This window comes from Capsella rubella, unplaced genomic scaffold (assembly GCF_000375325.1).
Source record: "Capsella rubella cultivar Monte Gargano unplaced genomic scaffold, Caprub1_0 scaffold_6, whole genome shotgun sequence".
Classification (NCBI taxonomy): domain Eukaryota; kingdom Viridiplantae; phylum Streptophyta; class Magnoliopsida; order Brassicales; family Brassicaceae; genus Capsella; species Capsella rubella.
Window position 1 is genome coordinate 15,135,161 of NW_006238918.1, and position 23,804 is coordinate 15,158,964.

Here is a 23,804-nt window from a genome sequence, read left to right on the forward strand (position 1 = left end):
ATTTGTTTTTAATGTTGTTGTTGTGTACGTGTGCTGATTTTATAGGATAGAGATGGACAGTTTTGAAGTTGGTCTTGATAGAATTGAGGCTCAGAGATCAGTCAATGTGTCTCATGAGGAACGGAAACGAAGCTACTTCCGTAACTTCCCCACACTCCGTTCACTACGTTCTTCCCTTCAAGTCGAAAGAGTTTGCACGAGAGACACCAAAACTGTGCCAGAGTCGTTCTTAACCAATATCAGATTGTCTGATCTTTTCAACCTCCCCAAGGAATCTGTGCTGATAAACCCTACGCTCTTTAGTGAAGTGAGTGCAGGGAACAAAAAATGCCTAGAGAAGTTGAGACCACAGATGGCATGTCTCAAGAGCGAGCAAGGAGATTCCATACTTCACCTTGTTGCCAAATGGGACCATCTTGAACTAATGAAGAGCATAGTCTCTGAATGCCCTTGTCTTCTGTTGGTGCGAAACACAAAGGGTCAGCTTCCACTTCATGTCGCTGCTTGTGCTGGCCAATTACATGTTGTTAAGGCTATTGTTGCAGCAATAACGTTTGTTTCAGCTAAACTGCCTGAAGAAGAGAGGGAGAGACTGAACATGTATATTTCCAAGGACAAAGACGGAGATACTCCTCTGCACGCAGCCTTAAAAGATCGCCATATGGAGACAGCCGCTTGTCTGTTAAAGGCCAACCAACAAGCTTCATTTCTTGCAAACAAAGACAACATCTCTCCCTTGTATTTTGCAGTAGAAGGTGGTGATGTTTCACTTGTGAGAGCAATGCTGAATACTAGAGGCAATGGTGAGGATGACCTTAAAGGGAGAGATTTTAACTTACTTTCCCTTTAAGGTCCTAGATGAAGAAGGAAGGACGTGTCTTTCATATGGAGCATCCATAGGGAATTATAAAGGAGTATGTAAGCTGTTAGACCTATCAACAAGGAGTGTTTATGTATGCAACGATGATGGTTCGTTTCCAATCCATATTGCTGTGGAGACAGGGCATATGGATATTGTTAAGGAACTTATTAGGCGTTGCCCAGATTCAAAATACCTTCTTAACAAACAAGGTCAGAACATTGTTCATATTGAAGCCAAGTATGGGAGAACTAGAAGTGGACTTTTGGGTTACATCGCCGCGAGGGAAATGAAGAAGAAACATCTCACGGTGGAGCAAGATGTGGATGGGAATACACCGCTGCACATAGCCACCATAAACTGGCGTCCTTTTACTGTTTTTTTCCTTCTATTTTCTAATAGTCACAAGACAAAATGGAGGTACACACGAAACAATAGTGGTTTAACAGCTCTGGATATTGCCGAGTCAAAAGTGCAACCGAACTACATGTTCATCGAGGTATGAGTTCCGATAATCCCACATAGTTTAGGCTTTTAATTAAAACTTGACTCTCAAGTTTCAATCACAGAGGGTGACATTGATGGTGTTATTATACTTTCACGCATCCACGCCGCGTGATAGATGGTTCAAAAGGATAACAAGACCCTCAAAACCACTAGACTATGACAAAACGAAAGACTACGTCAGCACCCTCCTAGTGGTAGCAGCTCTGGTAGCAACCGTGACGTTTGCTGCAGGTTTTACAATACCTGGTGGTTTTAATAGCTCTGCTCCGAATCTGGGAATGGCAACTCTGGCTCATGACCCAAGTCTTGTCCTTTTTTTGGTATTTAACACCCTGGCAATGCAATGCTCCGTCTTCACGATAGCTACTCTAATATGGTCGCAGTTTGGAGATCCAACACTCGTTCACAGATCCTTGAATATGGCATTGCCTTCCCTGTTTTTTTCTCTGCTGTGCATGTCGGTGGCATTCTATTGTGGTGTTCTTGTTTCATTCATCCATGTTAAAGTGCTTGTGGTCTTGCTCACCATTACATTTGCATTCTTTTTCGGTTTGATGGTCTTCATCCTTGGCCCTCACGTTATCCTACATATACCTGGAATTCCTGCTGCCGTCGGTGTCTATTTTCTGATATTTGTAATGACTATTGTTGATACCCGCATAATTGATGAACAAACTTCTACTACCAAGATCTCCTGGAATCAGGATGGCATCCAAAAGAAAGAAAGTACCTAAGACTAACAGAGAGCCTTTGTTATATCTTTACGTAATGAAGTTATTTTTTTTTGTCTTAGCTAGCACTTGTTATATTTGACATTTCGATTCAATTGTTTTCTTCTTGTTGTGCGTTTGTCTTTAGTTTATGTATTGTGTGTACCCTGCTTAAAGGAATAAAAATGCTGTTTGGAATAAATATAATTATTTGGGAACATTTTTAAATGTTTATGATGAAACTCTGGAGTTGCTTGTTCGCCTTTTATACATCCACAAAAATAATTTAATAACAAAGAGAAGATGAGATCATGCGAACCTTGAAAGATAACTCAGACTCGCTCGTCGTTTTGTCGCTAATACGGTTTCGAAGACTTCGATGATAAAATTAGGCCCATTTGTGATAAGCCCAATTTTAATCACTTATTGAGTGGGCCTTTTGTCTTGTGTGATTCTACGTTGCGACTTGCGAGTGCAACGAAACGCGGCGGCGGAGACGGCTGATCTGATTTCTGCGGCCGCCGGGTACTGCCGTGTAGCTCTCTGCCCGGGATTCGTATTTTTGTAAATTGATGGAGTTACTCACTTCCTGGAATCACGATTCAAAATCAGAAGTCGAAGAGAAATCAGCTGCGGAGGAGTTGGGATGGCTTAGCTACACAGCGGGCACCACGCTTCTCGCCGTGTGTTTCTCTACTCTGGAGGTCGTTTCCGTTAACCTCAAAAGAGTTGATAAGTAAGAAAAGTCTTGCTTTTGATTGATACTAGAACATTATAGCTTCCTCTATTTTTGTTTAGGGTAATGTAATTTTGCATTGAAACTCCACTGATTTGGTACTTCCTTCTGAAAACTGACTCATGGTTAACGTTGCAAGTTCAAGAAACCAATAGGTCGTCAGATGTTTATTTATTACCGTGGAATGTTTTCTTCTTTTGGATCATGCCTTGTTTCCTTTGTAATAAACAATAAGGTAGACTTGAAGAACCCCTCTAAATTATGAAGTTTTTATCTGTTGAGTTATTGATATGTTTCTTAGAGGTAACTTAGCAATTCAGGACATGAACTGTGGTATGTAAAAGTTAACTGATCCATGCTCTTTTTCCGGATGTAGGGATCGATCACTGGAATCACTTTGCTTAAAGTCTCTGAATTGGTGTGGGACTTCACTGGTATGCGACACGTTGTTGGCTAAAAGTCATGCAATCATTCCTCGGCTGGTTTCGTGCCACCACTTGAATCAATATTTAAGATTAGTAGGTCCGGTTTACAAGCTTGATTAAGATGCCAAGTTTACTATCTTCCATTCCTTTGGTCTTTGGTATTTAATAGTTTCTCCTTCCCATCGATGTTAGACTGCTGTCCGGCTCAGGCAGCTGTAAGTCTCTTTCTATCTACCTTCTTCTTGCTAATATATGAGACGGGATGAATTTTAAGCATGGAACTGAGATTTTTTTTTATGTTTATTGTTACCGCAGTTTAGGCTTACATACTGTTGTTGAGAATCGACTCACTGAAGAGCATCAATGGGTGTGTTTGTTGACCAACGAAGACAAAAAGGCTTCCTTATGACTCTGATCATAGACTGCTGCACCGCACACGGAATTTGTACCAGATTTCCTAACAAATATCAGGCTATCAGATATTTACAGTCTCCCCGGTGAATACGTGGCAATGAGTCCAGAGATCTTTAGTGCGATGAGAGCAGGGAACAGAGACTTTCTGGCAAAGATGAGAAGCTCCAGAACACCAATAGCATCTCTCAAGAACGATAAGGGAGATTCCATTTTACACCTTGCTGCTGCTTTGGGTCATCTTGAACTAGTGGAGACATAATCTCTGAGTGCCCATCTCTTCTTTTCGAGCCAAATTGGAAGGATCAGATTCCAATCCATGTTGCTGGCCGTTTAGCTGTTGTTGAGACTCTTATTGGTTCGATAACATATCTTTCAGCTAGAATATTGCCTGAAGAAGAGAGGGGGAAATTTAATATCTATGTTCTAAAGGACCGAGATGGAGATACTCCTCTTCACACAGCATTGAAAGGATGTCATCTGGATGCCGCTCTCTGCCTCGTGAATGCGAGCAAGCATGGGTTATTTCTTGAGAATAACGATGGAATATCTCCCTTGTACATGGCTGTAGAAGCTGGAGATCTAGCCCTAGTGAAAGCGATGTTGAACGTTCTTGGTAATAAATCCCCAGGCCAAGTTTTTAAGTTATCCTCACAGTTGGAAGGGAGAAAATCGCTTGTACACACTGCACTTAAGACAAGAAATGCAGGTTTGATTTCCCACTTTAGCTCTGTTCATGTTCCTATATTCAAGAAGCTAGATATTGAAGTTCCCACCTGTTTAAAGCAGATATCCTTGATGCTATTCTGAATGAAGATCCAACTCTTGTGGACGAGCGAGATGAAGGAGGAAGGACTTGTCTTTCATTTGGAGCATCCATAGGGTTTTATAAAGGAGTATGCAACCTGTTAGACCGATCAACATTAGGCATCTTTGAATGCAACGATGATGGTTCCTTTATAAAACGTTGTCCAGATTCGAAAGAGCTGCTTAACAAACAAGGTCAGAACATTCTTCACATTGCAGCCAAGAGTGGGAAGGCTGGGTCTTTGCTTCTAAACTATATCAAGAGACTTGATCGAAAGAAGAATCATTTGATCGAAGAGCAAGATGCGGATGGGAATACACCTCTGCATCTAGCCACCATAAATTGGCGTCCTCGAACTGTTGGCAACCTTACTAGTTTTACTTCCAGAAAAATCCTAGAGATACAGAACAACGATGGCTTGACAGCTATGGATATTGCGGAAATTAATCTGCAATCTAGATATGACTTCCGGGAGGTATATATGTCCTAAATTTTTTTATTTAATATCAAGGCATATAAAGCTTATTTCCTTTTTGTTGCACTTTCTTGGGATAAACAGAGAATGACGTTGATGGTCTTACTGTGTGCGTCCTCGAAGAGGTTTTCAAGTGATACCCACTAGTGGAATGACTCTAAGAAGCAGACCAGAGCATCATCATCTAAGTGGTGGTGACAAATACAAAGACAATATCAATGCTCTTCTAGTTGTGGCAACCCTTGTAGCTACGGTAGCGTTTGCTGCTGGTTTCACAGTACCAGGTGGCTTTAGCAGCTCTCCTCCGAACTTGGGGATGGCCATTTTGGCCAATGAGCTCGACTTTTACTATTTTCTGATATGTAACACCTTGGCAATGCAATGCTCAGTTGTAGCAATAGTTGCTCTTATCTGGGCACAGTTAGGTGATCCAGAACTCATTCACAAAGCCTTTCACTTGGCCTTACCATCCCTCTTTGTTGCTCTAGTCTTCATGTCTGCAGCATTTCTTTTTGGCGTGGCTGCTACAAGGAGGTCACAAAATAAGTTTCTTTTCAGTGTCGTCTTCAACACTATAACTGCCATCTTCTTTCATGTGATGGTTTTGCTCCTTGGTCCTTATGTTATCCCACAGCTTCCTGGCGTTCCTTTTCTTCAACCCGTAACTGGTCTTTATCTCCAGCTGCTTTTGTTGTTTGTTAGTGAAGACGATGATGTCTCTAGTGCTGGTCACACCTGTGAGAAGAAGAGGGTGGAGTCTGTGGGATCCTCAGGCGTGGTTCAAGTGCAAACGTGACTTGAAAAGATATCTAATTAATATATCTGAGATCGAAGAGAAAAGAGAGGTGGAAACGCAGATGTTGAGGACTGAGGACGACTCTTAAGTCTTAACAGCGTTAATTGGATGGACCAACCGAGGAGAGATGGGTCTTGTCGTCGTTTGTTTTTCTAACTCGTTGACCTCAAAACAAGAGAGAAGAGAAGACATAAAATAAAATTCATGGTTTAGATAACTAATTAGCCTATTATTGGTCTTCTTTTCTTGAAGACTTTTTAAGAGTAATGGAATTTTGGGATAGTAGACTAGACTGGAGAGGTGTTGAATTAGGATAAAGATAGTTGACATAAGAAGTTGAAGAAACCCATAAGTCGTTGGATATATATTAGTTTCCCACTAAGAGCTTCCTTTTTTGGACCATGTCTTGTTTTCTTTGTAATAGACACATAAGGTAGAACTGAGAATCCCTGAACAATTACATTATAAGGTTTTATCTGTTAATTATATTGCTAAAAACATAATTCAACAGGCAGCAACGGTACCAATTTTTTCTGATGGGAAAGGAAAACGAGGAAGGTACGCCTTTGTTTCCTTTCACTTAGCCATTTCTTCCTCCCTAGTGGACAATATTAAAATCTCTATAATTTTTTTTTTCCCTATATATCTCAGGCATCTTGGGGTTGGTTCTGCAAGCACTGGAAAATATTGAAATCAGGGAAAGCCTCACCTGAGCTCTTGTGGGTCAAGACATTACTTTGGTGAGAAATCTCAAGCCGTGTTACTTTGTTATCATTGTTTTCTCTATTAGATTTTGTTTCATCCCTTATCTATAGTTCATACTGTATAAGTGGCATTACAATTCGTCTCACTGTTAGTACATCTCTATATATATATTTTTTAGGTGCCGAGTTATCAATGGGAAGGTCTGATCTTGACTTTGACCGTCGGAAGACACACATAAGCTCACAGATGTTTTATGCAGATGAAACCGGGCGTATGTACTCTCTCGATTTGTCAACTCTCTTTGATGACACCAGTGAAACTGTGCCAATGGGTCCAAAGACCATCGCTGCAGTAAGAGCAGGTGATGAAACTTACCTGAGAGATATGAATATTGATGTTAAGGTTGCTATAAGCTCAGTGAATGACCATGGGAATTCAATGCTTCATCTTGCTGCGGCTGCGGGTCACACCAGCTTAGTGTGTTATATACTCTATGCCTACCCAAGTCTGCTAATGAAGTCGAATTCGATGGGGGAAGTTGCTCTTCATGTTGCAGCAGGTGCAGGTCATCTTGCTGTTGTTGAGGCTCTGGTTAGCTTTATTAAAGATGTACCGTGTAATAAGCCTGGTGTTGCCAAAAAGATATATTTTGCTAAGAACAAACACCAAGACAATGCTTTACATGTTGCATTAAAAAGAAAACACGTAAAGGTGGCTTCCTGTTTGGTCAGTGCAGAGCAATGTTTATCTTTTGTGCCAAACAACGATGGGTTTTCTCCTTTGTATTTAGCTGTTGAAGCTGGACAGGCCGATCTTGCGAAACAAATGTGGCAACATTCAAATAATGGATCAAGTAGCACATCTACTTTATCGTCAAAGATGGGTGGAAGATCCCTGGTACATGGGGCTATGAAGGCTAAGAGAATAGGTTCGTTCTTTCAAAAACCGTAACTAGCCTTTTAAATTCCTTGTTCAAGTTAGTTAATGCAAGCAAAATACTTTCTTTTATATATATATAGATATCCTTGGTGCTATACTTAGTGAAGATGCAAGTCTTATTAACATTAGAGATGAAGGAAGGACTTGTCTTTCATTTGGAGCATCCTTGGGGTATTATGAAGGGTTTTGCTATCTGTTAGACAAAGCACCAGACAGTGTTTATGCCAGCGATAATGATGGGTCCTTTCCAATTCATATGGCCGCGAAGTATGGTCATGTCAAAATTCTCAAGGCAATTCTTAAACGTTGTCCAGACGCACTTGAGTTGCTTGACAGAGACAGTAGAAATATTCTTCATGTTGCAGCAAAATATGGAAAACTTCAAGTCCTCAAGTTTATCCTAAGATGTTATAAGGATAAGAACAAGGAAAAGTTGATTAATGAAGAAGATGCAAATGGAAACACACCATTGCATTTGGCCACCCAAAACTGGCACCCAAAAGTTGTGAGTATGCTCACTTGGGACAACAGAGTTGACCTGAAATCGTTGAACCATAACGGTGTCACAGCTCTTGATGTAGCCGAGGAAAACATGGATTCCAGCTACACATTTTTTGAGGTATGGTGTGTAAGTCTGTAAGTTTACATTATAAACCAGTAATGCTTATGCATGTACAGTATATAATCTGATTCATTCTGGGGATACTCAGAGGTTGACTTGGATAGCTTTGATATCTGCTGGTGCACCAAGAAGTCCCAAACTGTTAATATCGATTCCACCAGTAACACCAAACCCAGATGGTGGAAAGTACAAAGATCGGGTCAATACACTTCTGTTGGTGGCCACTCTTGTAGCCACTATGACTTTCACTGCAGGGTTTACACTACCAGGGGGCTATAATGGTTCTATTCCCAACTTGGGAATGGCAACGATAGCCAAGAAAACATCATTCCAAGTGTTTCTGGTATTCGACACCTTGGCGATGTACTGTTCTATTATCACAATAGTTACTCTCATATGGGCACAACTAGGCGATCTTTCTCTCATAATGAAAGCCTTCAACCTTGCTTTACCACTTCTCGGGCTTGCACTTACATCCATGTCGATAGCTTTTATGGCTGGCACGTATGCTGCAGTAAGCCACCTCCCCTTGCTTGCCTATTTCATATTGGGCATCGGCTTAGTCTTCCTCTTGGTTTTGCTGCTGATCGTTATTCCATATGTGTCTCCACATTCTCCTACCCAACCCTTTCTTAGACACATCTTTTACTGTCCCTATTTACTTATGCTTTTGGTTGCTGGTGACAACAACAACAATGACTGAAGAAACATAGGTAAATCACTTTCCAGCTTTTTGATTTATAAAAAAAGACATTTATGTGTCATGTACGCTGCATACGATGTGTAAAATAAACATAAGAATTTTGCGTTTCACCAGCGTCTACTTGGTTTTGAGGCTCCCCACATTATACAGTTTGTTTCATCCAAGGGATCCTTGGATCATTGTTCATAATTCTAATCCCAAATTCTTCTTTTTTTAAAAAAATTAGGAGACAACTTTAACTATTCCTTGGATCTATTTTTGTTCTCTGTATATTCTGACACATTCAGACTTCAGGTACAAGAATCAAAACCATTTGACCTTCCATTTGGGATAACGACGATGACAGCCGCTCTCTCTGTGTTGACTCTTTCCTCTATTATTTCGGATTAGAGCAAAGTTTCCAATCGTTTATCGATAAGGTCACCATCACACTCATAGCTATTTCTCTGGACTTTGGCACATTGGTTGAAAGTTTGAAACACTAAAGGGGTTATAGAGTGAACGAAGATTATTCCCTCTACATACGTTTTTGTGCTTGGCTTGCCATTTTTGTAATCTTGAGCTTTGTTTTCTAGCAATTCTGGCGGAACATGATCTGTCGTTATGTAAGACTGAATTTGATGTTTCTACGTGAAATCCCTCTTACTTGGTGTGGGACTTGCATGTTGGCTTAGTGAAGTTCTGAAGTCAAAAGTCATGACCTCAATTGCTTGGTCACCTCGAGAAACCATAGGTTAAGATGAACTAAGAATACATGACTTTTGACTTTTAGAACTTCACTAAGCCAACATATATGCAAGTCCCATTACTTCAGAAGTCTTAACGTCTCTCTTAATTGGTGTGTGATATGTTGGCTTATTGAACTTCTGAAGTCCAAAGTCTTGATTTCATACTTGAGCCCGATTAGAGGCTTGATTGAGATGCCAAATTTGTCGAGATGAGTATTTTTTTGTTGTTTTAAAATTTTCACACTTGTTAGATATATTTTTCCTGTGTTCATGAGAAGGCTTTTGGTATAATCTAGTTGGTCAAGTCAATACATTTTGTCCTCTTATCCTTTTTTTTTTGTTTTTTTTTTTTTCTTTTGACATATTCGCATCAGACCTGTTTTAAGTCAAAAAGTGAAGTATGTGTAAGTCGTCGTTAATATATATATATAAATAGGGAAAAATGTCATTTAAATCATGAATTTTCAAATTTTGGCCATTTAAATCACGAACTTTCTATGTGGCCATTTAAAGCATGAATTTTTTGTGGACTTAGTTTTTAAACTATCATCTTTCGTTAACAAAACCAAATTGTACATCATATCCAAAAATTTGTTACAAAACAACTAACAAACATTTAGCCATCACTAATTCATCTCTATTAGTAAGAGACGACGTCTAAGGCTAAAACAAAGTGAGAAAGTAGGGATTTGATTTTTGGATTATGACGTTAGAATCACGATTTTGAGATATCGTTTTAGCATTAAACGACGTTTTTTCTCACTAACAAATATGATTAACGATTGTTAGCTGCTTTGTCAACGAATTTGAGGATATGGTGTTCATTACGGCCTGGTCAACGAAAGATGATGTTTTAAAAAATAAGTTAACGAAAAGTTCATGTTTTGAATGGCCATATAGAAAGTTCGTGATTTAAATGGCCAAAATTTGAAAGTTCGTGATTTAACTGACATTTTTCCCTATATAAATATGAGATGGGTCTGCCTTTATTAAGCACAAACCTGAAAGCATTTTTTAAACTAAATTTCACCAGTGTGTGCAGCAACTTGCATTGACTGTTCTGAAGATTGTATTGAAACAATCAAAGCACAAAGAGCATCATGAGTGGGTTTGTTGAGCAACAGAGATCAAGATGCTTCCCGCTGAATCTGATCATAGACTGTCCCCGAGTTCCTTACCAATCTCAGACTGTCGGATCTTTACAACCACCCTGGTGAATCCGTGCCAATGAATCCGGAGGTCTTCAGCGCAACGAGAGCAGGGAACAAAGAATTCCTAGTGAAGCTGAGAAGCCATGGAACACCGGTGGCATGTCTCAAAAATGATAAAGGAGATTCCATGCTACACATTGCTGCAGGTTTAGGTCATCTTGAACTCGTGGAGAATATTATCTCTGAATGCCCATCTCTTCTTTTGGAGCCAAACTGGAATGATCAGATCCCACTCCATGCTGCTGCTCGTGCTGGTCGTTTAGCTGTTGTTAAGACTCTTGTTTCATCAATAGCATATTTTTCAGCTAGGTTGTCTTCTGAAGAAGAGAGGGGAAGATTTAATTTATATGTCCTTAAGGACATAGATGGAGATACTCCTCTGCACGCATCACTGAAGGGGCCTCATCTGGAGACCGCTCTCTGCTTGGTAAATGCGAACAAGCATGAGTCATTTCTTGAGAATAATGAAGGATTATCTCCCTTGTATATGGCTGTAGAAGCTGGAGGTCTAGCCATTGTGAAAGCAATGTTGGAAGGTCTTGGGAATAACGTCCAAGGCCAAATTTCTAACTTAGCCTCAAAGATAGAAGGGAGGAAATGGCTTGTGCACGCAGCTATGAAGGCAAAGAATATAGGTTTGTCTGGTTACCATATTAGCTCTGTTTGCGGTCCATTCCTCAATAAGCTAACTAAATTTACTGTTTGTCTGAGCAGATGTTATTGATGCCATTCTCAACAAAGAGCCGAGTCTTGTTAATGAACGAGATGAAGAAGGACGGACTTGCCTTTCATTTGGAGCATATGTAGGGTATAATCAAGGAGTATGCAACCTGTTAGACCGATCAACTTCAAGCGTCTTTGAATGCAACGATGATGGTTCCTTTCCAATCCATATTTCAGTAGAGAAAGGTCATGTGGATGTTGTAAAAGAGATTCTAAAACGTTGTCCGGATTCGATAGAGCTGCTTAACAAAAAGGGTCAAAACATCCTTCACATTGCAGCCAAGAGTGGGAAAGCTAGATCTTTGCTTTTAAAGTATATAAAGAGACTTTCTCTTGATAATAAGAAGAATCATCTACTCGAAGAGCAAGACGAGGATGGAAATACACCTCTGCATCTGGCCACCATAAATTGGCGTGCCCGAAATGCTAGAGATCTTACTAGGTTTTCTTCAAACGCCGACAAAGTCCTAAAGATAAAAAACAGAGATGGCTTGAGAGCACTTGACATTGCAGAGTTAAATCTGCAATCCAACTACATCTTCCGGGAGGTAAAATATGTTCTCTATCTATACAACAGTTTTATTCCAATATCAAACTAGATAGATAGATATGCCTTTTTGTTCACCACTTTTATTCGTTTGTTATTGGAATATCAGAGAATGACTTTGATGGTCTTGTTATGCGCTTACAAACCAAGCGATTATGAAAAGATACCCAGTAGTGGGATGACACTAAGAAGCAGATCAGAGGTTATAGATGTTAACAAATACAAAGACCGTGTCAACGCACTTTTACTGGTGGCAACTCTCGTAGCGACTGTTACATTTGCTGCCGGTGTTGCAATACCTGGAGGCTTCAACAGTTCTGGTCCAGACTTTGGGATGCCAAATTTGACTGACGATCCCAACTTCATCCTCTTTTTGGTAGCTAACAACGTAGCAATGCTAAGCTCTCTTGTAGCAATAGTTGCTCTTATCTGGGCCCAAATGGGGGATCCAGAACTCGTTCACAGAGCCTTTCAGACGGCCTTGCCATCACTGTCCTTGGCTTTATCCTCCATGGCGGTCGCATTCTATTTTATCATGCGTGCTATAACAAGTAACCATATAAGTTTTGTGTTCTTCATTAACTTTATATATTTCTTCTTTTTTCCTGTGTTCTTTCGTCTCCTTTCACCTTACTTTGGACCGTATATTCGACTTCCACACTTTTGTACATTTACATGTCCAGTAGATCCTTGTGTCCGGATTCTATTGCGTTTTGTTGATGAAGACGATACTGAAACGCATCAAACCTCTGGCTCTGGTCAAACCTCTGTGTGATTTAAGTGGAAAAGACAAAAAGATAGCTTCTTATCTATTTTTCCGGTTTGTTGTTTTAGGTAATTTAATTTTTCTGGATATCAGATTTATCTGTGTTTTCTTTATGCATGCCACGGCCTCTGTTTTGTAAAGACAGTATTTTCATATGAAGATGTCATACAAATTCTCAATCTTAGTATGGTTATGTGATAAAATATAAATTCACTTTAAAAAACCAAAAAGCGGGGATAGCTCAGTTGGGAGAGCGTCAGACTGAAGATCTGAAGGTCGCGTGTTCGATCCACGCTCACCGCATTTTATGACTATTTTACTTTTTTAAAAAAAATTTCTTTCCTCTCAAGAATATCAAACGACGCCGTGTGAAGAGAAAACACACCGAGGTAATCGTATTATGACAAACTCGAATTTTATACTAAGTACTAAGCCTTTTTAAACCAATAATGAATCCTATAAAGTCCATTAATAGGCCCACTAAAATATTTACCGCCTTTGACTCTAGACCGACTGTTTTTTCCTTTATATTCGCCGAAACCCCAAGAGTTATCATTGTTTGGTTTCTCTGACCGGAGAATCTCGATTACGATGGTGTTTCTCTCGATTCCTAACGGTAAGACTCTATCGTTCGATCTGAACCCTAATTCAACAACAATCTCCGCCTTCGAACAATTGGTTCACCAACGCAGCGATATTCCACCGCCTTTCGTTCGTTACTCGCTCCGTATCCGAAGCCATAGCCGTGTGTTCTTAGATTCAAAGGATTCCGATTTGATTTTATTATCCGATCTCGGTGTTTCTCGTTTCTCTACCGTGAATATCCATGTCCCGCTTTTGGGTGGTATGCAAGCAATGGCTCCGCCTAAGCCTCGCCTCGAATTCCTCAATTCCAAACCTCCGTCGAATTATGTTGCGGGTTTGGGTCGTGGTGCTACTGGGTTTACCACTCGGTCCGATATTGGTCCTGCTCGTGCGGCTCCGGATCTGCCTGATCGATCTGTAGCGGCTGCACCAGGTGTAGGTCGTGGGGCAGGGAAGCCAAGTGAGGCGGATGATGATGAGGAAACTGAGGATAAAGGGTACGATGAGCATCAGAAGTTTGATGAGTTTGAAGGGAATGATGTTGGTTTGTTCTCTAATGCCGAGTACGATGAGGATGACAAAAAGGCTGATGCAATCTGGGAGTCTATTGACCAGAGGATGGATTCAAGGAGGAAAGACCGAAGAGAAGCGAAGCTCAAGGAAGAAATTGAGAAATACAGAGCCTCGAACCCTAAGATTACTGAGCAGTTTGCGGATTTGAAGAGGAAGCTTCACACTTTGTCTGCGGATGACTGGGATAGTATTCCTGAGATTGGGGATCACTCGCTGCAGAACAAGAAGAAGAAGTTTGAGAGCTTTGTGCCTATTCCTGATACGCTTTTGGAAAAGGCGAAGAAAGAAAAGGAGCTCGTCTTGGCGTTAGACCCAAAGAGCAGAGCAGCTGGTGGGTCGGAGACACCATGGGGGCAGACGCCTGTCACAGACTTGACTGCCGTAGGTGAGGGAAGAGGTACGGTGTTGTCTCTGAAGCTTGATAGGTTATCAGATTCAGTTTCGGGGCAAACTGTTGTGGACCCTAAAGGCTACTTAACTGACTTGAAAAGTATGAAAAGAACCACTGATGAAGAGATGCTCGATCGCAACCGAGCTAGGTTGTTATACAAGAGTCTAACCCAGTCTAATCCAAAGAATCCAAACGGCTGGATTGCTGCTGCTAGAGTGGAGGAAATGGATCAGGAGATTAAAACAGCTAGGCTTCTAATTCAGAGGGGCTGTGAAGAGTGCCCCAAAAATGAGGATGTTTGGCTTGAAGCTTGTAGGTTAGCCAATCCAGAAGATGCCAAGGCGGTTATTGCTAAGGGAGTTAAGCTGATACCCAATTCAGTGAAACTATGGTTGGAGGCTGCAAAGCTGGAGCATGATGAGGATAACAAGAGTAGGGTATTGAGAAAGGGACTGGAGCATATTCCAGACTCTGTAAGGCTATGGAAGGCTGTTGTTGAGTTGGCTAATGAGGGAGATGCACGGGTTTTGCTTCACAGGGCTGTGGAATGCTGCCCTTTGCATCTGGAGCTATGGGTGGCACTTGCAAGGCTCGAAACATATGCTGAGTCAAAGAAGGTGTTGAATAAAGCGAGAGAGAAGCTCCCGAAGGAGCCTGCAATTTGGATCACTGCTGCTAAGCTTGAGGAAGCTAATAGGAACACGGCTATGGTGGGAAAGATTATTGATAGGGGTATAAAGACTCTACAGAGAGAAGGAGTTGTTATTGACCGAGAAAATTGGATGAATGAGGCTGAGGCTTCTGAGAGAGCTGGGTCTGTCGCAACATGCCAGGCAATTATTAAGAACACAATCAGTATTGGAGTCGAAGAAGAGGATAGAAAGAGAACTTGGGTTGCTGATGCAGACGAGTGCAAGAAGAGAGGTTCCATTGAGACTGCAAGAGCAATATACGCCCATGCTCTTACCGTATTCTTGACCAAGAAGAGTATCTGGCTTAAAGCGGCACAGCTTGAGAAGAGCCACGGGAGTAGGGAGTCCCTTGATGCCTTGTTGCGTAAGGCTGTGACATATGTCCCTCAGGCTGAGGTTCTCTGGCTCATGGGTGCCAAAGAGAAGTGGCTTGCTGGAGATGTTCCAGCAGCCCGTGCTATTCTACAAGAGGCTTATGCTGCAATTCCGAACTCTGAGGAAATCTGGCTTGCTGCCTTCAAGCTTGAGTTTGAGAACAAGGAGCCAGAGAGGGCGAGAATGCTTCTTGCAAAAGCAAGGGAAAGGGGAGGGACTGAGAGGGTCTGGATGAAATCAGCCATTGTTGAGAGAGAACTTGGCAACGTAGAAGAGGAGAGGAGATTGCTTGATGAAGGCTTGAAACAGTTCCCAACATTCTTTAAGCTTTGGTTGATGCTTGGGCAGCTTGAGGAACGGTTCAAGCATCTGGAACAGGCCAGGAAAGCTTATGGCTCTGGTTTGAAGCACTGTCCCCACTGCATACCACTGTGGCTCTCGCTCGCTAATCTTGAAGAGAAAGTGAATGGGCTGAACAAAGCTCGGGCTATTCTCACCACAGCCAGGAAGAAGAATCCTGGCGGGGCTGAGCTATGGTTAGCTGCTATTCGCGCCGAACTGAGGCATGACAACAAGAAAGAAGCAGAGCGCTTGATGTCAAAAGCTCTGCAAGAGTGTCCCGATAGTGGTATCCTCTGGGCGGCGGACATCGAGATGGCGCCACGTCCTCGCCGGAAGACAAAGAGTGTTGATGCCATGAAGAAGTGTGATAACGACCCTCATGTCACTGCTGCTGTTGCCAAGCTCTCTTGGCAAGACAAGAAGGTGGAGAAAGCCAGATCATGGTTTAAACGGGCTGTTACCCTTGCCCCAAATATTGGTGATTTCTGGGCTTTGTACTACAAATTTGAACATCAACATGGTTCTGAGGAGAACCAGAAGGAAGTCATTGCGAAGTGTGTAGCTTCTGAGCCGAAGCATGGTGAGAAGTGGCAAGCCATCTCAAAATCGGTTGAAAATGCTCACCAGCCTATTGAAACCATCTTGAAGAGAGTAATGCTTGCGATGAACAAGGAAGAGAAGGCTGCTTAAGAGTAACAAGTTCCTTTTGTTTTCCATGATCATGCGTTGCCCATAGCACATTATGCCTTTGTTCTTGTTTTCTCTTTGCAGGCTCAACTTTAGCCGTTCATGTTTTTCTTCAGTAGCAAGAGCTGATATTGATTTGCTGGAGTGTTTTCACCAGATACTTGTAGAGTTCTCAATTTACTGAATGCGTCAGTCTTCTTTGTGAGTCTCTGCACGTTATAATTCTGCTATTTATTCTTCTTTTGTTCTTGTAATTCTGATCATATTTGTTGTTCGTTTTATGCCTTAGCCTTCGTTCTTAGGGAGCTGTGCTTCTACCTGGTGTCTAAAATTGGTGCGTTCTTCATACATAGTCTTTAGCTAGAAAAGAATTAGTAACTTCTTTCTTTTTCTCACTGCCTCCGTTCTCCAGTCTGTGAATCAAACAACTCTTCTTGATTTCCAGGCACAAAGGTGCGTTCTTTTGCTTTTAAATTCCTTATATTTGATATTTGAATTGTTCTGTTTCTCTTAATGGGTTTCCCGTTGTTTTCCATGTTATAAGGCCTCTCTCTTTTGTTCCAGTTCATCACTCTGCACTTAGTTTTGTCAACTGTTTTGTTTTGTTTTGTTTTGTTTCCTCTTTATCACTCTGCACTAGTTTGGTTTCTGGGTAATTTTCAGAATAATAGGTTGTTTCTTTAACGTTTCCTGAGATATTTAGCCACATAATGTAAATTTCTCATGGGAATTTGTTTTTTGTCTTTTCAGTTTTTGGTTATAGTCATAGATAGACATATGATTGTAAGTATCTTCATAAAATGCTAGATTTGCGTGAGTATGATCTGTTCCATGATGTTGTCAGTTCTCACCATTTAAGTGATGCCATTTTCCTTAGAACATTGCAGAACTACCTCATGGGTTTGGTTTCTCCTTGGAATATGTTGAAGAAAAAAACATTACTTTCAGGCACCAGTTGAATATGTCAAAAGAGATATTCATAAGAATCCATCTTGATTCATCTGTGAATTTTTTTTTTTTTTTTTGTCATCATTCATGTGTGAATAAACATACGGGAATACTCTGTTCTCGATCTTTATGTCTACTTTTCTGTATTTTCTTATCTTATTTTCATGTGTTTGTGATTCTTGTAGTTCCTACCTACACTAGTTTAATCACAGGGATTAGTAAAGAACATAGATTAATAAGATTCCTAATGGTGGTAATGTGTCAGTGATAAACAATCTAAGACAGTGTTTTTAGTAATAAATACTCTATTCTGCTGTGAAGATCACATGCTGGATTCTGGTTTTTACTTCTTGTTTGAGGCTTGTTTTTCTCTGTGATCTTGTTGAAACTAAACTTCACTGAATCCTTTTTTTTTTGCATTACTTTGGGGTCATAGTCAAACTATTCATTGAATCCTTCTCTGTGAAATAAGTGCATTAACTCTTTGTCGCGCTAGGTGCGTATTCCTACTCGGTGCTGTTCTCATTCAAACTAAAGGTTATAGCAAGGTCTGCAGAGGTATTGGTGTCATAAGATGATTAAACGTTCCAAACATATAATAGTTGACTTCTGATACTAAAAAGTTCCTGGAAAACATTGTTTGCCAAAATATCAGGATCAGACATCAGAATTCAGAACAGAACTTGGAAGAGCCATAACAATCCGAATGCACTAACGAGGAAAACATTAAACCGAATCCCAAACACTAAAAGTTTGGCCCACTTGGTTTACCAAAAACGGACCACACAGTAGGCTTACGCTGTACTGTATACTATATATAGCCTATCACAACTGAACACTTCCTTCTAAAACTACTTTCTAAAACACACTAGTCTTATTGCATTATCCAAAACCATTAATATTATTTTCACTCATAGCGAAACAGATAACAAGGACGTGTCCGGAATATGGACCCCAAAAGGCAGCTCTACAAAAGAAAAAAGGAACTAATCCAATATTAGGTTTGTGATGATCATTCATATAATGATGGGGACAAGAACATGTTCGGTATCCAAAAAAAGGTATAATAAGAAATAACACAAATAGATAACTCTATCGTATCGTTATGTCATAATAATAATAATGCGAATGTGGAGCATATAAGCAGAGAAATATAGTTTGAGTGGATATATACGAAACCGCATATTTGACTTTTGATACCATCAAACTGTCCGTGGCTTGTTGGTTGTTGAAATATATTTTAATTAAAATAAATTAAAATATCGTATATGCTAAAGACTTTTGTGCTCTTTTTTTTTGTTATTTTTATAATTCTAAGGTATTGGTTGGTTAGTGGTTTATAGTTGGTTTTAATTAGATAAGATTGACATAATCATCTAAACCATCTTCGTGAGTGTTACATAAAACTGTGTTCGATCGTCAGATAAGATAAGATATATTTAACTGTTCCAACACTTCTATTCTAATAAAAAAGAATTATCAAGTATGGTTGGTTTGGTTTGGCTCTGTTTAATGTTCTTTGAGTCGTAAAAATGTAGGTAAATTATGTTAGTAATTGTTACGGTATCTGAGCAAATATGCACATGTGATCATTTCATCTAAGTCGGTCATTAAAATAATCATTAGATATATTAAGTATGATTAATAATCACATTAAAATAAACAAGGTGACGTGAGAATTCAATTCAGGTCGAGAAGAGAAACCCCAAAACAAACATGACTTTCTACCGATTCTTTTGATTGTTTCCTCTTTGCGAGTAAAATGAAATATTATTATTACTTTCATAATAATTTTTCTTTCTGGTCTGGAAATTAATAATATCAATAAAGATAGGTATTTATGACGAGAAAATGAAATGGGCCGACCACTTAAATTAATTTAGTTTTCCTATCTAATTGTTAGGAAATGATTTGTTCCCATTTAAGTTAAAACCAAAAACAAAATAAATAAAAAGTTTTTGTAGAAGAGAAGAGGAGTCTAGAAAAAATCGGTGGAGGGACCAAACAGCCAAAAACACTCAACACTCCAACAAGTCAATTTTTAGAAATCGAAGGTCCTTCTTTGATTTTTCTCCGTCACATGTTTGACATTTTTGTCCTCTTAAGAGCAAGGGCATTGGTTATACCCAATCCTTGGTCCCAATAATTGTTTATTAATTTTTTTTGTAAGGGACAAATATTAAAAATTTTGGTACCAGCATTGGTGTCCTACGTTATTCGTCCCACAGATAAATAAACAATTTTTTTTATTTTTTATTTAATTTATTTTAATTTATAAGTAAAAACATTTACAACATATTAGATTAATTTATACATTACATCTCTTTATAAAATATTAGATTAATTTATAACACACAAATTTAGAGCAAATAACATAAAAAGAAAAATAAGAAAATTACAAAAACATGAAAAAGATAAAACATAAAAAAAAAACATTATAACACAAAACAGAGAAAGATTAAAACATTTTATTGAAGGACGGGCAATAATCGTCCCGTTTGGACGGACGTTCCTTGGTTTATTAAGCATTTTTCATTTAAATTCAACCGAATAAATGTGAAGGACGATGCAAAGAGTCGTCGATGCACTTGCTCTAAGATCCCACTTCTTTTTTTTGCCATTTTATACTACTAATAACATTTTCAGTTTTAATAGTTTTGTAATATTTTCTAAAACCTTAAATTGATATCACATTTTTTCAAAACAAAACCATAAATTTTATTATATTCTATAAATTAAATTTATCTAAACATCGGTGTTTTATTTAGTTTCAAATATATGGACTATTAGTTGTGGTAAAAATATATATATTTATTTATCTCTGCATAATGCAAATTGTTGGAAAAATGTATAATATTCAGACTATAATAATTTAAATATTTTATGAATTTAAAAAGTATTACTATATGATTATCAAAGATAAAATTAATTTAAGTCAAGTATATGATGATGATCAATAAGCAAAACGAATACTAGATGAAAGTATGATATAAAGATTGAGTATAATATTTGTGTAAAAACAATTACAAATATGTATATGATCAGATTCGTTATATTTACTACTCCATTAAAGTATTATACTAAGTACACTCTCAGGTACAAGAACAAGAACCTCTCTCAGTCAATGTTATCAAGAAACAACAACAACAAGAAACCACTCTTCTCAAGAAATCAGTACTTATGATATACGACATCTCCCATTGATAGGACTTTAAACCTATTCTACACCCAAAACGCTGAAACTCCTGTAATTGCCTTTAAGGAAACGCTCAGTTAGCGGTCTGAGCCTCCTCGACGCTGCCACTTCTACTCCAACCACTGGACAAATTGTGACCAGGGAAAACAGTAATCTCCTTGTCACTTGAGACCAACAAGAAAAACAAAAAGACATAAAAAAATCTACATATGAAATCATCCGTATAGCGACAGATTTGTTTCAGCCACGGTGAGCCATTCTTGAGAAGTAGTTGAAGTCATGGTGTTGGACTCTTAGCTGTTTCAGCCAAGAATCCGCAACACTTAGAAGTGACACAACTCGCTCTTGATCTTGACCTTGATTGTCTTCCGAGAGCCAAACATTGCCTTGCATCTTGTATGTGGCTAACCCGAAAGGACGCAAAGTTACACCTTCTCCTTCCTTTCGGATCCTCTCCTTTTCCCCACCATTCTCTTCTGGCTCCATATCTGTATATCAATACAATAATCATGATTACATTTTTGCTGGACAAATCACATCCCAAAGAACTTCTATCCCAGAGGATTCAAAATATTACTACCTTGGAAAGAAGAAGAAAGAGTGTGATAGCTTAGGAAACAAGTGGACAAATCTTTGATGGTCCTTCCCATTGGAATATGGTAAATCGGGTACCAAGCTACCGCCATCCAACTTGCCGGGGAAAGGTCTACGCTTCTCAACGACATTAATCCAGGGTACCTCTGAGCCAATTCATTGATCTGAAATCAAAATCATCATGTGTCATTTCAAGTATTGAATGCTAACAAGATCATTACAATCAAAAGGGCTTATTTTGCCTATGGCGAATGAGGAATCAACCAAGCCACTAATCCTACTAACTGAAGATTACCTTATCCATGAGAGGAACTCGAGCATAAGGAGCTGATCTCTCAAAGTATTGCAGGTATAGATATCCCAAGCGATCATTAGGATGCAAGAGAGCATCGTGCTCAAGTCCTTCCTCAGAAGCGCTTCTCGAAAGCTTATCACTTTCACTCTCATCACTATATGAATCACTAAAGGAATCTCTGCTTTCCCCATCTTCAGAGTCATCCCTAATCAAATCAAGAACAATCCAGAGAGGTCACACATCATCTCACATACTCATCAAAGGATTAAACTTTCAAATCTAAAATCCCCTTAATGAAGATAGATTCAAGGGAAACGTAACAAAGCGGCAATATAAAAGCTATGTATGTATGTGTGTGTACCTCAAGCGGATCAAGGAAGAACGAGAGGTGAAAATCTGAATAGCAGAGAGATAAGGAACATAATATTGAACAAGAGATTCTCCATTGGTGAGACGAATAGGAACACCAGCTCCATAAGCACTCCATTCATCATAACAATCCCATAGATCACTCAATCTGAAAAACTCAACATTTTCTCTCTCCCACGGATGCCAAATCCGATTCAAACTCCTAATCTCCGCCTGCAACAACAAAAAAAACCCCATTTTAATAATATTTCCCCCCATTAAGAGAAAGATGAAGAAGAAGAAGAAGAGAAGGTTTCAAACCTTGGGAAGAGACTGGGGTGGCACTACAGGTGTTGTACAATGAAGGAACCTGTCAAGGTTCGATTTTTTCGTTGACCCTTTTCCAAACACCATGATTCCTTGCGAGAGGGAGAGAGAGATAAATTGGGTTTCTTCTTCTTTGAAAAATAGGCCACAGAAACAGAGAGAAACGAAGGAGAAAGAGAGAGAGAGAGAGAGAGAGATGGGGGAGACTTTAAGAGGGAGACACGCAAGCGAGTGTCTGAGTTTTGACGTTAGGACAGCTGAATTTAAGGAAAACGGAAATTATGGACAAGAATTTTTTTTTAAACTTAAATTATTAAAAACGAAAAAAAAATTGAATTTTGGAGAAAGATTAAGAAAAAAACCGAAATATACTCAGTTACTTGCTGAAGAAAGAAAAGTCTTCTTTCTCTTTTTTTTCTGTGGAGAGAGACGATTTTACGGTTGTTTTGTTTGTTTCCTCTTCTATGATAAAAATCCAAAAAAACTAAATTTGTGTTTTTTGTCTTTGTTTTTGTTTTTGATTTTCGAGAGAAAAATGCAGACTTGAAAAGAAACGAAAAGAAAAGACCCAATTTTTATTGTGAAGGAAAAGAAGAAAAAAAAAAAACAGAGTTCTGTTACAGTTTTCCCGGAAAACTGAAAACTTTCTCGGGAAATTTGGTTGAAAGAGAGGGAAAAAAACAAGTGGATACAAAACAGAGAGATGAAGGCGTTTATATATAAATAAGGAGATGAGAATTGGATTGCTTTTTCTTGAAAATATTCTTTCTTTTACTTGATCAAAACCCTCTGTTTTGGGTTTTTTGTTTCTTCATTCTTTCTTTAATTTTAGAAAACGAATTAAAATAGTAGTAAATTTCAGTAAATTAATATAAATAAAAAGAGATAAGACCAATTGGAGAAAAGAGAAGGTTCTGTCTGAATTCAGGAAAATTAAAAAAAGAAAAGAGTAAAAGTGTGTATAACAACAAACACCTAATCAAAGATTATCTCAAAGTTTGACGATTTTCCTCGTCCACCGCAGCTCATGATCCTCACGTGGTTCCCTTTTTTGTTTTTTTTTTTAATGTATTGTTGTTAAAACTTATTTCGATTAGAAGATTTTTTTTTAAAAAAAAAAACAAAATTAGTCAACTGTTACACTTGACAGTTAACAACTAGTCGAGTAGTTCATTTACAGAATGTTTAATTTGACTTTAAAAGCATAATTTCATTTTAATTTTGAGTGATTTGATAAATTTCATGTTTGTGAGAATATTACTTCATAGCCTTATTTAGAGGGCAATTTTTCCTAAATAGTTTTATAAGATCAATATAAAAGAATATAATTCTAAGAACATTGTTCACGTGTAAATTAATTTAGAGGGTAATTTCCATTTAAGTAGAAATATCCTCGCTTGATTACGGTTTGGTAAAGTTTGTATTTTTTATAAGAAATTTTTTTTTATATTTTCTACATATTATTATTGTAAATTTTAAAATCTGATATTGTTTTAAAATTTTTAATTGTATATACTTTAACGATTATTATTTTTTTTTTCAGATTTTTACCTATGCAAATCCATAAGATTTCATTAAAATTGACCCAATATACCAAATACGTTTGTAAGGAATAATATTAGATTGTAATAATTGAATTACACCAAAGCAAAAAACATGATATACAAATGTAAAATCCACTGACAGTCTGACACCAAATTGTAAAACACGATTCAAAACCATTAAAATATGTGACTGAATAAAAAGAATTAAGTACACTCATCCAGCTTCTTTTTTTTCC

At 38.6% G+C, this 23,804-nt stretch overlaps 5 protein-coding genes, 1 non-coding gene and 2 pseudogenes across 13 annotated transcripts; 7 read left to right on the plus strand and 1 right to left on the minus strand.

Moving 5' to 3' along the window:
• The first annotated feature begins 52 nt into the window (after positions 1-52).
• On the plus strand, positions 53-2,100 carry LOC17882346 (annotated as a pseudogene).
• Positions 2,101-2,434: 334 nt separating this feature from the next.
• LOC111829940 lies at positions 2,435-3,758 on the plus strand. Its single transcript, XM_023780235.1, has 4 exons — positions 2,435-2,812; positions 3,189-3,334; positions 3,430-3,452; positions 3,553-3,758. Exons 1-4 carry the CDS (start codon positions 2,649-2,651, stop codon positions 3,574-3,576), a joined length of 357 nt encoding a protein of 118 aa, XP_023636003.1. The 5' UTR covers positions 2,435-2,648; the 3' UTR covers positions 3,577-3,758.
• LOC17882221 lies at positions 3,601-6,210 on the plus strand (annotated as a pseudogene).
• Positions 6,077-9,353, plus strand: LOC17883979 (protein ACCELERATED CELL DEATH 6). The gene is made up of 7 exons (XM_006286670.2): positions 6,077-6,160; positions 6,239-6,285; positions 6,379-6,467; positions 6,611-7,360; positions 7,452-7,990; positions 8,082-8,706; positions 8,991-9,353. The coding sequence occupies exons 4-6, from the start codon at positions 6,625-6,627 to the stop codon at positions 8,694-8,696; spliced, it is 1,890 nt and encodes a 629-aa protein (XP_006286732.1). The 5' UTR covers positions 6,077-6,160; positions 6,239-6,285; positions 6,379-6,467; positions 6,611-6,624; the 3' UTR covers positions 8,697-8,706; positions 8,991-9,353.
• Positions 9,354-10,393: 1,040 nt separating this feature from the next.
• Positions 10,394-12,680, plus strand: LOC17883350 (protein ACCELERATED CELL DEATH 6). The gene is made up of 5 exons (XM_023780370.1): positions 10,394-10,402; positions 10,583-11,270; positions 11,350-11,906; positions 12,015-12,456; positions 12,589-12,680. Exons 1-5 carry the CDS (start codon positions 10,394-10,396, stop codon positions 12,678-12,680), a joined length of 1,788 nt encoding a protein of 595 aa, XP_023636138.1.
• A 221-nt stretch (positions 12,681-12,901) lies between these two features.
• Positions 12,902-12,974, plus strand: TRNAF-GAA. Its single transcript has one exon. It is a non-coding gene; the product is annotated as a tRNA-Phe (tRNA).
• A 257-nt stretch (positions 12,975-13,231) lies between these two features.
• LOC17882594 (protein STABILIZED1) lies at positions 13,232-17,442 on the plus strand. Of its 8 annotated transcripts, XM_023780177.1 has the most exons (5): positions 13,232-16,517; positions 16,606-16,650; positions 16,729-16,769; positions 17,067-17,099; positions 17,194-17,442. In XM_023780177.1, exon 1 carries the CDS (start codon positions 13,263-13,265, stop codon positions 16,317-16,319), a length of 3,057 nt encoding a protein of 1,018 aa, XP_023635945.1. In that variant the 5' UTR covers positions 13,232-13,262; the 3' UTR covers positions 16,320-16,517; positions 16,606-16,650; positions 16,729-16,769; positions 17,067-17,099; positions 17,194-17,442. The 8 variants fall into 8 exon arrangements, with proteins under 8 accessions (XP_023635945.1, XP_023635940.1, XP_023635943.1 ...); XM_023780172.1 differs by having other exon boundaries at positions 16,861-17,442; XM_023780175.1 differs by lacking the exon at positions 17,067-17,099.
• A 2,805-nt stretch (positions 17,443-20,247) lies between these two features.
• On the minus strand, positions 20,248-22,433 carry LOC17883371. Its single transcript, XM_006288198.2, has 5 exons — positions 22,019-22,433; positions 21,711-21,931; positions 21,350-21,554; positions 21,041-21,218; positions 20,248-20,948 (listed from the first exon to the last, which is right to left on the minus strand). The coding sequence occupies exons 1-5, from the start codon at positions 22,109-22,111 to the stop codon at positions 20,701-20,703; spliced, it is 945 nt and encodes a 314-aa protein (XP_006288260.1). The 5' UTR covers positions 22,112-22,433; the 3' UTR covers positions 20,248-20,700.
• Between the last annotated feature and the right edge of the window lie 1,371 nt (positions 22,434-23,804).

Coding starts and splice junctions, on each gene's coding strand:
- LOC111829940 (XM_023780235.1), top strand. CDS start 2,649: ATGGAGTTACTCACTTCCTGGAATCACGATTCAAAATCAGAAGTCGAA. Junction 2,813..3,188: donor AACCTCAAAAGAGTTGATAA/GTAAGAAAAGTC, acceptor TTCCGGATGTAG/GGATCGATCACTGGAATCAC. Junction 3,335..3,429: donor TCAATATTTAAGATTAGTAG/GTCCGGTTTACA, acceptor CATCGATGTTAG/ACTGCTGTCCGGCTCAGGCA.
- LOC17883979 (XM_006286670.2), top strand. CDS start 6,625: ATGGGAAGGTCTGATCTTGACTTTGACCGTCGGAAGACACACATAAGC. Junction 7,361..7,451: donor TATGAAGGCTAAGAGAATAG/GTTCGTTCTTTC, acceptor ATATATATATAG/ATATCCTTGGTGCTATACTT. Junction 7,991..8,081: donor CCAGCTACACATTTTTTGAG/GTATGGTGTGTA, acceptor GGGGATACTCAG/AGGTTGACTTGGATAGCTTT.
- LOC17883350 (XM_023780370.1), top strand. Junction 11,271..11,349: donor TATGAAGGCAAAGAATATAG/GTTTGTCTGGTT, acceptor TTGTCTGAGCAG/ATGTTATTGATGCCATTCTC. Junction 12,457..12,588: donor TATCATGCGTGCTATAACAA/GTAACCATATAA, acceptor TTACATGTCCAG/TAGATCCTTGTGTCCGGATT.
- LOC17882594 (XM_006286917.2), top strand. CDS start 13,263: ATGGTGTTTCTCTCGATTCCTAACGGTAAGACTCTATCGTTCGATCTG.
- LOC17883371 (XM_006288198.2), bottom strand. CDS start 22,111: ATGGTGTTTGGAAAAGGGTCAACGAAAAAATCGAACCTTGACAGGTTC. Junction 21,219..21,349: donor GAGTTCCTCTCATGGATAAG/GTAATCTTCAGT, acceptor TTTTGATTTCAG/ATCAATGAATTGGCTCAGAG. Junction 20,949..21,040: donor TCTTTCTTCTTCTTTCCAAG/GTAGTAATATTT, acceptor ATTGATATACAG/ATATGGAGCCAGAAGAGAAT.